General features: G+C 36.1%; 1 protein-coding gene across 3 annotated transcripts in view; it reads right to left on the bottom strand.

Moving 5' to 3' along the window:
• Nucleotides 1-1,876: 1,876 nt before the first annotated feature.
• efna5b (ephrin-A5b) overlaps nt 1,877-12,136 on the bottom strand; it is a 114,397-nt gene continuing 104,137 nt past the window's right edge. Inside the window, exons 3-5 of one of the 3 annotated variants that reach the window (XM_044110595.1) lie at nt 9,439-9,504; nt 9,012-9,077; nt 1,877-5,993 (exon numbers count right to left, since the gene is read on the bottom strand). In XM_044110595.1, the coding sequence (XP_043966530.1) occupies nt 5,869-5,993; nt 9,012-9,077; nt 9,439-9,504 (257 nt within the window). In that variant the 3' untranslated portion in view covers nt 1,877-5,868. The remainder of the gene's footprint in view (nt 5,994-9,011; nt 9,078-9,438; nt 9,505-12,136) is intronic. The other 2 variants (XM_044110596.1, XM_044110597.1) reach the window with 2 other exon arrangements.

The following is a 12,136-nucleotide window of genomic DNA, read 5'->3' as shown; positions in this document are numbered from 1 at the left end:
CACACACTGAAGCAAACATATTGTATTCTTTATAACTTCTCCTTAATTGAACAACTTATGTGCAACCTTAAAGGTGGAAAATCTTCTGAAATTATTTACCCTGGCCTCATTTTCACATCACAAAGTCTGCAATTGTAACAGTGTTTTGTGTGTATAATTTTGCATTCACTGTAAACTGCCTGTAGATTAGTTGCAGTCTAACCCTAACCCTATAAAAAATTTAAGCATGTGTATGCTTTTGATTTAAAAAAACAAAACAAAAAAAAAAAAGAACACAACACCCTAGATTTTACACAGAAAATAAAAATTGGGACACAGTGTTACAATCATCAAAGCAATGTTTTATTGTAGTACTCATAGTTGCTCAGACACGTGTATATACAAATACAGATCATTTTCCTGTCAAATTTTCTTTCATTTTGTATACTGTAAAAGAGCAGTTCGGAAACAGTCCCCACTGATGGAAAAGCCGGAGTGGGGTTGAAAGGTGAGGGACAAAGGATAGCAGGTGGAAGTTACACAAGCACAAGAAGAATGGAGGCAGGACATAAAATGAACAAGTGTTTTCATCAGCAAGAGGAGAGCTGAGAAGCTTTACCCTGGGCACAGGGCATAGATCGATGATAGGGTTCACCCTCTAACAATCCAGTTCAGGATTTGTTAGGTGGGGTGCTCTAATCCTTGAACTGTTCCTAAGACCACCATCTACAGTAAGAAAAAGTGATTTAGAGGTTGTTAAAAAGACAGAGAAAATTGAAGGGCCCCATTGTACTCTCTTCGAAGCCAGCAGCTACTCCGTGTACAAGCACAATGGCAAAAAGTGTCTTGAACACAGACGGGTTAGAGGCTGAGGGGCTAAGGCATGGGAAACACTCTTCATTGCCAAACAAAGTTGCTGCTTCGCTTTTACTGTGGCGACGGAAAAAGAGACACAAAAAACTCAAAGTGTCACACTGGAAAATGTCTACACTAATGTATCCACTCATAAACCCCTTCTACTGGGAGTGAAGGGAAAAAAAAGGGAACAAGTCGAGGATGAACACCATGGATGCTTACAAAATGTTAGGTGTAGAAAAATAAAAGTAAGAGTTGCTTTTGATCTACAAAATGAAGCACCTCACAAAACCCAATTTTAAATCTCCCAACTATGGCTTGTGGTATGTACATTTGTCACGTGTGAGTACACAGTTTGACATCACTCGAATGGGGGATGCAAAAACACAGAACATGGAAATGACCATTAAATCTAATACATCAGCATGAAAAAGAAAACAGCAAAAAAAAGCAAAGTCTTGAAAACTTCTGATTTTTTTTTTCTTTTTTTTATACATGTTATCAAGTTCATGCGCATGCCACATAATGAAACTGGTGAGATCCTTCCATTAAAAAGCCAACATTCCACTCAAAAAATGCTTCCAAATCCTGAAGGCAAGAAAAAGTACAAATAGGCCATCGATCAAGTCCCTAATGCTTCTTTTCGTAGGCAGGATCTTTCCATGAAGAGATGGTGGCTGGTTTAAAACATGTAAGAGGTGAGCCTCTTGTTGGCTAATGTTCCAGCCAACTGCACAGAGTGTGCAGCTCTCACAGGTTTCCCCTTCTTGTTTGAACTCAAGAGTCTCTTTAGGCATTGAGGATTAAAGCACACACAATGCATTGTTTGAGAACAGTACACACTCCGCAAAACCCAGAGATAATACGGTATCTGATTGTTTTTAGAAAAGACATAAGAACCAAATTAATACTTTAATATCAAACACTATATACATCGAGAAGTTTTCCTAATAATAATAATAATAATAATAGTCATAATCATTATCATCATAACAATAATAATAATTATACAGTTTTAACAATGGTTTATCTCTTTTTTTTATTTATTTGTCCTCCAGAAAGGTACAAAACAGATACTAACCTAACACTACTATGTTGTATGGTTGTCTACCTCAGGATACACAGTATCCAGTATATAAGTTGATTCTCATTTCCCAGGTTTGGGTTGTGTGCAGAAAAAAAAGAAAGATCATGGTATTGATAGCAAAAGAAAAAAAAGGCAATTAGTGTTGATAATAATAAAACTGAAGCTGTTTTCTGATTATAGCCTGCAGACAAGCGTCCATGTTGAATCTTCTGCAGTGCTCATGTCCCCGTGGTGATATTCTGAAAATTAGTACCTCATTAAATGGCCTTGTCTCATATTACCTCTTGTAGCTGAGCTGCTATTCTGCTGTAATAGCATTGTTACTGACGTATATAAAAGGAACAAATGGCTGAAGGCAAACATTGTTTTTCAGAAATGAAATGAAAGAAAAAAAAAAATATATATATATATAAAAAACAGAAAAAACACAGTCACAGAATAAAAACAAAGCAAACCCAAAACAGTGCATGCCTCTGAGGCTGAATGGTGCTAGACAGCATGTTTGTCGTTGAATTGAATAGATTTTTTGGCCTGTAGTGCTGAATGAGTTTTTAGGTTCTTTTGTTTAAAAGTGTTTTGTTAGGCACTAATCATATTTTTATCGACTGTCTTTTTAAACCTGTGTGTATTTGTATGTGTAAGCCTCTATCCATATAATTCTTCTCTGTCTCCTTCACTTGCCAGCTCTCTTGAACTGCAAGGTCATTGGTGCTTTAAAACCCCCCACAGTAAAAATCTACACTTCCGAGACTCCCCCACTAAGCCTTCCATCATCTATTTTTAATACCAGAAAAACTTCCCTTGCGACAACATGGGGTCTGCGTGCCTGTCATTTTGAACCTCATTAAGGGGTCGTTTAAACAAGTAACAGTAGGAGCAGAAGGTGGGTGCGCAATTGCTCGTGTGTTCCTTTTTTGTTGCTGTATTTCTCTCATTCTGTCCATCTTTCCGAGCCTTTTACTAACTTGCTGCTTTGACATGGTACTAGATTCAGTAGAGTTAAAGACATAGCTAAAGAATTTTGAAGTGAGGTTCTATTAAAAGGTCATATGTACTCATAATGTCTTAATTCAGCATAAATCCATATTATTAGCTCATTCCAGAGACTAATGGTTTGTCAAAGAAGGGCCAAGACCAAAGTGTACTGCTATCATCTTAAAACAACTTTTATGAACCTTTAAACCACTGTAACTTTTGATTTGGGCAGTTGTCCACACAGAAGACAACAATTATTTACAACTAAAAATGGAAGGGCATTGCAACTGAGGGTGCTGTGTGAAAAGTATTTATGGTCAGAGTAACTGATATTAAAATACGGCAGCAGAAAAACTCCCAAATATTATAGTGTTAATTTATACTATTTTTATAGTGTTTTAACAATGCATTACTATTCTATAAGGTAGTTACTCTGACTGTAAATGGTTGGCAAGTTCCATTTTGTTTCACAAAAAAGGGGGATTGTCTATTATGTCAATTTCTCTGTCAATTTCATAATATTGTCTATTATGTCAATTGACATAATAGACAATATTGTCCTATTGCATTGGACAATAGTTGCTATTGTCCAATGCAAACATAAAGACAGTTTAGGTGTTCATGAAACACTGTACAGATAAACTGCCATGGACTTGAAGTTACTTTAAAAAATTTAATTTACTAAGGGTTTTTACCTTAAACAGGTTTCAAGGTTACACTAATATTAGTGTGTCTTCCTCACAGTTTGTCTCTCTCCCCATTGCTGCACTTTCTGGCTCTGGCACAGATAAACTTGTTATTCAACTTTGAACTGAACCACAGGAAAGAGCTCCTTTCACCTAGAGCTGTGGCTGAGCCAGTAAAAGCTCGCAACTAATTTAAACATAAAATAATTTTTTACTTCACAGTTAGTTTTATGTCCATTCTATGTAATTCAAAACACAGAGCCTCAAAATTACCAAAAAGTTGGAATAGCAGGAGAGAGACCCTGCTTGTTAAAACAGCATCAATAAATTAAGATGGTGATATTAGGTAATCTATTTGCAGGAAAAGGGTAGATAAATATTATTTGTGTAGTTAAATTGTCTCTGTTAATGTGGCCAGAACCAGACATTTACAGTGTTGAAATGATGTAGCTCTGTGTTGACTCACTGCTTGTGAAAATCAAACCAGAACTGACTGTAGTATCAGCTTTCTTAAATTATTGCACCGCTTTTGTGGAAAAAATAAGAAACAACAAAAATCATTTGTCATGAGCCAGAGTCTGGGTTTGATTGATGGGGATTTTTAACCAAATGAAGACACAAAAGAGTTCTCTACTGTGGGAAAGATATTTATCGCTTATGATCTTTTAACAGAAAAATCCTGAGCTATCCCTTTGGGTAAAGGTCACCTCTTTCAAGGAAGCAAAAACCTTTCTTTGAATAAGACACTGTCAATATGCAAATTCCCCTTGTGTTTCTGTGGAAGTAAGCATTGCTGCTGATCAGTAAATTACTCTGAATCTAAGTGGTAACATAAACAAACTGAACAGAGCTGCCTTAATTTTAATGGATATGTTTTTTTTTTCTGTTTACTCTCCTCTAATTGGAGCTATGCATTTGTCGTTATAATGCTCCACCAACTGTAACAATCTGAACATGATAAGCATTTAATAAGTATTTAACTGAACTATGATCATGTTGAAGAATAAAAAAAGCGTGGTAGTGTAAGGTGAAAGTCTTATTAAGCATCTTTTATTGTTCTCATTTGACAGGATCTAAAAAAGTTTCAACTATCTGCATAGTTAAAGATAATGTTTGAGTCAAATAACTTGATAGTTTAGCAAAATAAAAAATAATAAGAAAACACCACCCAGTTTAAGCTGTGAACCTTTTTGAACAATCAATAGCCAGGGAATAAATAGCTTTGGATGCAAATGTTTATGGGAGTGTTAATATTGACTAATGCTCAACTGGAACAGAGAAAACAATTGCGGCCCAGCTCCGTAAACATTGCACAAATGGCTGTGACTGCTGCCGTGAAATTGTGTTATCAAGTTTCAAAAGGTATTGATTCTCGATTTTAACAGCGGTTAACGAAGTGTCTGGAGAGAAAGTTTCAATTTAGTTTTGGCTTTGTGAGTTTGAGTGAACAGAATCCTGTTTTTAGAAATGTTTTATTGGCCATTTTCATTGGGTTTGTCAGAAAGAAACGGTTGCTTGCTGATTTGAAAAGGATTTACTCGTCCAGAACATTCAACAACTCATCATAGTATGGGGAAAGAGGACACCGTGTTTAAAAAATGAGAGATTGTAAGTCACTTTGCTCCATGTCAGATATTTTACGTATTTCTGAATTCTGTCTTAGTTAAAAACTGAACAACTACATCTATCTCTGGCTTAAGCTAAGCTTTAGAAGGCTTCTTGAGAGATCTCAGGGAAACGTTCCATTTCTGTCTGTTGTATATACAATAATTTCTAACACCTAGAATCTACAATGATCCACTGTGTATACGGCGACTGTCTAAAACTGCATAACTCTGCTGCTATCGGCTGCTGTTTTTGAATGTGCTTTTGAATTGTTGCAATGGTGTGCCGCCTGTGTGTATGCACAATAAACTGCCTGAACTTAGTTTTCATAGGTAAACATCAGTGCTGCAATGACATAAATACGATGTAGCGTGATGGTAAATGTCATGGGAAATTAAGAATCACTAAGTGTCAAAAAATTGGGATTTGGCATATTAGTTGAAGGTATAAGAGGGGGTACTTTCTCTCCCACTTTTAGCATCAACTTTTTTAACTCACAGAAGGAGAAAGACCACTTAATTTTTCTTCTGAAAAAAATAGAGGGTTTTTTTTTTGTGAGAAGCCTGCTTTTTATGCCCGATCAAGCAAATGCAATCCACCCACATCCCACCCACTACCCTGCAGCCTAGGGTAGATTCAGGCCACGCTAGGTGTAAATGACCTCCAGCACAGAGGGAGGCGCTATAAAGTAAAGAGTCCCACTAGGGTGACCAGCAGCAAAGCAAGTAGAGAACTTGTCTTCTGCAGATGTTGCGCAGCGTTCGTTTCACTCCGCGAAGGGGCAGCCGTTTCATGGCTAGTTTCATCTAAAGGATAGAGAAAAAATATATACAGCATGAATTGATAGGTTTCTCTGTTATGATGAAGGAACATATATGAAATAATATAACAGTAAGACTTTATTTACATACAGGCACATCTCAGTGATACAATATTACCAAAATGGTTAATATATTTCAATGATTCTATAAAAAAAAAAAAAAGCATAAATAAACCTTGATATATTATAACCATTCATTCATATCGGTTGTGCTGATTATGACTTACAATAAATTAAATCAAATTTTAAGTAAAATTAGTGGAAAAACAGTAAAACAAAAACGGTACATTTTTGTGTACCTTTTTTGTAGGTGGGCCTACTCTACTGAAGAGTATGGCATTGTACACTATTATGAACAGAATAATATCTGCAGCAAAGTGGTGTTGCAAGGCGGAGATGAGGCTATGCCAGTGAGGTCAATAGGTTTCTCCCGAGTTATTACTTTTGCTTCTGCAGATTTTTCTATTACACTTTTATGTGCTTCAATAGGTGGAAGCCCTGGTTGCTTTGGTTTACGAGCAAAGCCAGGTTTGGACATTAGCTCTTCTGCATTGTTGCCTCTGTTGTTTATAATGTTTCTCCTGACAATACCCTGCTGACTGTCTGAAGGGTTTAAGTCAGGTGAGTTTCCTGGCTAATCAAGAACAGCAATACTGCAGCAATTAAACTGGGTAGCGTGGGCAAATACTGCTAAAATCATAATCAACATGTTTTTAAAGTATGTCAAGACAGTGCTTTAAACTTGCAGTGTTTGTTGTTTTGTGCACCTATTTCTATGACATTTTTTTTTCATCCACACAACTTTCCATTAATATTCCTGGATACAGAGAGTCTTTTTAGTAAAGACCTTTATGTGGCTTACCCTCCTTGTAGAGGATAGAACCGACTTACTTCTTCACAGCTGTCAAGTCAGCACGATGCTCTACAATCATGTAGGCCATTAACATAACTGAATTTTACATTTTCCTTGTGTATAAGCCATAATCCTCAAAAGCAACATAAACAAAAATGTGAAATATAACACTTTGTGTATAATTTATACAATGTGTGATATATAAATGCATGTGTTTTGTAATTATCCAATTACAAAACGTCATTATTTTATGAGATTCTAATATGAAACGAACCTGTACTCAAAAAAGGACTGGTTTGTTTCACTAACAATAGTATTTGCAACAATTTTCAGATTCATGTCATGAAGTCTGAGTTGCCATTTGAACTTCAGTTGCTGTATAATGTTTCATCTCCCAGGTGAGCGGCCGCCTGTGTCTGTCTGGCAGTAGCATCAGTATCTGTGCGCAGCCGTGTGCCTGCTTCACCGTGGGAAAGTAGCTGAACCATGCACAGCACAAGGACAGATAGACAGACCAGACAATCAGATGTTTACATAACCACACAACTGTGTAGGTCAGATGAGTTGTAAAGACTGGAGTAACAGAGTAACAACAACTGAGGGCTTGAATGTTTAAATTCAATGGCTTTGGAAATGATGAAAGAGAATTTAGCCAAACTTAAGCTAGATTCTTTTGATTAGAGGCAGCCTTTAAAGGATGCAAACAGCACAGCAAAATTAACAAGCAAGCAAATATAAAAGAGGCAAGCATCAAACCTGCATAAGCATTTAGAACTTGTAGCATCCTGTATTCAAATATATATTTTGTTAGCTACAATTATTTCACACTGTAAAAAGTTTGACTTTAAGCATTTGAAAATTCAATCTGTCACATTAAAAAGATCAATCGAATTTAATAAGAAATCACAAATTATGAATCTTTTAGACCTTCTAATATTACCTAAAAGTTTACATATGTAGTAATGCCCTATGTAAAGACCACGTAAATTATTGGGAAAAAAAGTTTTAAAAAAAGTTACAATACCTTAAGTTAAGTTAGTGAAAATGTTGCCAAGTTTTTTATATTGAGTTTAGACTTTCCTCTACTTTTCTTCTAAGTTTATTCTTTGTATCATACTTTTATAGTGAGCTCTCTTTATGTTGGCACAGGCCTTAGTGTAAACTGGTGCTGAGAACAAAACAGCAGCATGTGGCTGATGGGGTGTGTTCCTCCCTGGTGACTGACTTGGTCTCATGTAAAACACATAAAATGTTGTGCATTCTGAGCACAACAAATAATCAATGCTGAGCTGCAGAGCCAAACAGCAAGTCAATGAAGACTTAAGCAGACTGTTAGAATGTGTATCTATACTCTGCACATAGAGATAAGGTAACGATTTTTTTCCTTGTGGTTTTTACAGGTGACATATTAATTACAATGCCGAATTGATATTTTATCAAACGTCAGCAGTTTTTATGTTCACAAGGAGAAAATATTTTTCGTATTCAAATACATCTATAAATATTGACAAGTAAACATGGCTGATATTGTTAGTACAACATGCACACTTCAACACTTCTTCCAGTGATTGTGTAGTCTGATGACCCAGACCGAGAGTCCACTCAGGACCTTAGGGAACTTTTTCAGGTGTTCTGAGTTAATTCGCTGATTAGGTTGTGAAACAGTGAATTTCCTGGAATTGCTTTTTTTTTAATGATATGTATCTTTATGGAGACTAAATTTTGTGTTTCCATTATCTGTAAACAATAATCATAAACATTTCAAGAAATTATAGCTTTCAGTTGTGTATGATTTTAGTATGTATGTTCTCAAATTCTGAATTTCATAATCATTTGGTTTTTTTTTCAAGTAAATCATAAAGAAATGTAAATAATTTTGGATAGATTTATTGATTAAGTGTGTTTATTTCTAAGTAGAATTTAATTGTGGCCTATGTAAAAAAAATATAGAAATCTTTAGACACTTGTAGAATAGAAACTTGTCTACTTTTACTCAAAGTATTTCTAAATTGGATTCTTTGAGAATAAATGATTAAATGATTATGTGGAAAACAAGCTTGATAAACATGCAGTGTAGAGCAACAAAAAAGGGCGACATACAAGAGACACATGCAAGAGGTCACAGTGAATAAGACCAAAAGCCATACTAACCTCTTGGTAACGTACTTTCTACTCTGTCATCTATATCAAAAACACGATCTGTTTTCAGACAGCTGTCTACAACAGAAAATAGAGAGAATGGGAAATCATTACAGGTATGCAACAAACATGTTAGTGACATTTGTACCCCCACCTCCATTTTAGCCCAAACACACAGAGCAACAAAGCTAATGGCAACATTCAGAGGATTTCACTTGATTTGATAATCTTGCATCTTTTTTCATGTTTCAAAAAGAAATTAATTATTTTTCTTAGAAGGCAGGTCTGTGATAAATAAAAGGAGAATGTTGAACAATGACTAAATGGTAAAACAGGGAAGTGGGGAAACCATACACCCCTAATTTGTTTTGATCTTCAGTCCAAGATTGTACCTCAGTAAGCTGTATTATAAAGTCCTGTGTTGCATGCAAACACTTACTTGATGGTCGGACGAAAACTTTAAGCTTGAGGCATGTTTTCTTCCCGTTGGGAGCGACGGTGGAGGCTGAAAGACATCACAACAGAGACAGGTAAACATGGCTGATATTGTTAGTATAACATGCACACTCAACAGCCTGTTGTACAGCATTTTTGGATTTGTACTCAACAGTTAAAGATTCACTGAATAGAAAAGGTCTGGTAACACATATCAGATCTAATACTGCAGTTAGCTCTGAAATAGTGCAACATTAACATTTTAAGATAGTTAATGTTGACTGGTAAGGGGATTAAACAGGATTAGTCATGGGTTTTTTTGTGGAATTGTAGCTTGAAAGTATTTACAGATGTGCGGGAAACTCCACAGAAAAAAATCAGAAGGCTTTTCATGCAGCTAAATTTCTCTATTTTAGGTTACCCATGTAGCAGCAGTTCATGAAGGACCAGAATATTTACATATCAGCATGTACAAAAACAAGAAAAACTTTGTGCAATTTATTGTTAAACACACAGAACCTTGCAAAAACATTCAAAACCCTCAAGAGTTAAACATTTTGTTGTGATACAACAAATTTATTGTGTTTTACTGCAATTTTACGTGACAGCCCATAACAAAGTAGCACACAATTGTGAATGAGAGAAAATCTTAAAAGTGTGAAAGTGTATTCTGCACTCCTGCGACAATTTTTTGTAGAACCACCTTTCAAAGCAATTATAGTTCCGTGTCTCTTTCTGTTCAACTCTGATTTAAACTTCTCCACAGCTTTCTCCATGACCAGTCTGTTGTGCCCTTTAGTCTTCAAGAAGTTGTTTGTTTTTCTAACAAATCTCAGAGGCCATCATATAACAGATGGACTTAGTATAAAAAGAGGACTTCTGAAGGCATTTGTTAATACTGGATTTGGTTCAGAGGTAGAAAAGTGAAAAAGGTTGAATACAGACGCATGCGACACAGATTTTATAAATCTGTAAATGTACCGTAACATTTTCTTTAAACTTTAAAATTTTGTACCATTTTATGTTGGTTTATCACATAGAATTCTGCTAATGCAGTATAAAGGTTTGCAGTTCTATAATAAGAACAAATTTGAAAAGTTCTATACTGTTGCAAGGCAATGCACAAAGGAGGTGCAATGTACAATGATGTATTTCCCTCCATGAGAACCTCAACATGGTTTCACGCTACCCAGAGAGAGGAAGGATAAACTGTGTGTGGTGCATGTGTGGATGGTTTGTGGTTGATGTCAGGAAATAGAACCCTTCCTGCCAGGTCCATGGGGTGTGAATCTCCAGAACGTTAGTTACCATGGGGGCCGTGTCAAATCCACAAAAAATATCTCAAGTGTTACAAATGTGGGAGTATGAGTGGTTGACCACTAATAGTGTTGTGGTGGGGCAGCAGGTGCTGTCTCCTGCAGACCAGGGCAGGGGTCAAACATATGTCAGTGTAGAACATGGGGGATGACTGCAGCAGTGTACACCATCTTGAAATTATAGGCTGCTGCGTTTGGGTTCAAGACCTCGTATCAAGCTGAGAAAAGTGTAGAGTCTTTCAGCTGTTGTGATGAATTAATTTTATCTGCAAGCTCCAACTTCAAGTCTCTGCTGCTCCCCCAGACTCACCATGGACCTCTTAGCTGCTTCTCTGATTAATACTTTGCTTTGGTAGGTTTGGGGTTGTGTCATACTCTTTGCATTTACAGATTAATTTAACCATTCACATTTTTATTTATGAGTCAATTTGAAAATCATTTTTTAAATTTGAACATCAGTCCAAAATCCAGCCAGAACTGATGAAGTTCATGAGGCTAATCTGCCATGATTTTACAAAGCACTTCCTGTCAATTGATTCTTAATAGTATGTGCTTTCAAAAAAGGAATGCAAACTCTGCATATTGAAACTATTTAGAGTTTAAACTATGTTAAATCAGCATGCTGAAGTATAAGTGCATCATATTAAGGATACCTCACAGCAGTTTGTCTTTTTAGCTGATCCAATTTAGCATCAGCAGATGTTTATTCGATTTGCAAATTTTGTTAAAAGAATGCCAACACTAACAAATAATGTGTTTGCAATGGGCACTTGCCATATGCCATAGTATTTCAGAGAAAAATGCTCTACTTGTCAAAAAATCTTTGACAAGCAGAGTATACTGAGAAACTGAGAACATACTGATACAAATTATCATCAACTTAGTTCTGTAATACATGTCTAACTGCTTTTTCATTTTACCAACAAAATATTTGATATTTTTGATTATCTAACCCTTAGATAAGAGGCAAGACATTCTGAAAAATGTTCTCTGCAACCATTAAATGTTTGCAACTAGAAAATTATTGATTAGCAAATATGGAAAAGGTCAGACGTGTTCTTAACTTTTAGAAAGACCAGATTGTGCATCCAACTATCTATATTTTATGAAATCTACCTCATGCAACTCAGCTCCCTCTCTGCCCCATGTTGTCATTTATTTTTTTCACTTCATCAGTTATCTTTCCCTTCCTAAGATGTCACCGTACAAGAGAAGTCACCCGAGAACAGATGCTGATTGTCGTGCCTCTGTTTGTCTTCAAAAGATGCGAGAAGGAAGGCCAGGGGCGACAGAAGGGACAGAGGGAAAGTGATCCTTATTATTTCATGTGGAGGCTGCTGATGACATGCTAATGAACCTTGGTGACCGTCGCTCACCCAATGAGTC

Source organism: Gambusia affinis, linkage group LG03 (genome assembly GCF_019740435.1).
Source record: "Gambusia affinis linkage group LG03, SWU_Gaff_1.0, whole genome shotgun sequence".
NCBI classification, from domain to species: Eukaryota; Metazoa; Chordata; class Actinopteri; order Cyprinodontiformes; family Poeciliidae; genus Gambusia; species Gambusia affinis.
Note: the sequence above shows the minus strand (reverse complement) of the source record. Positions and strands in the feature narration are given on the sequence as shown.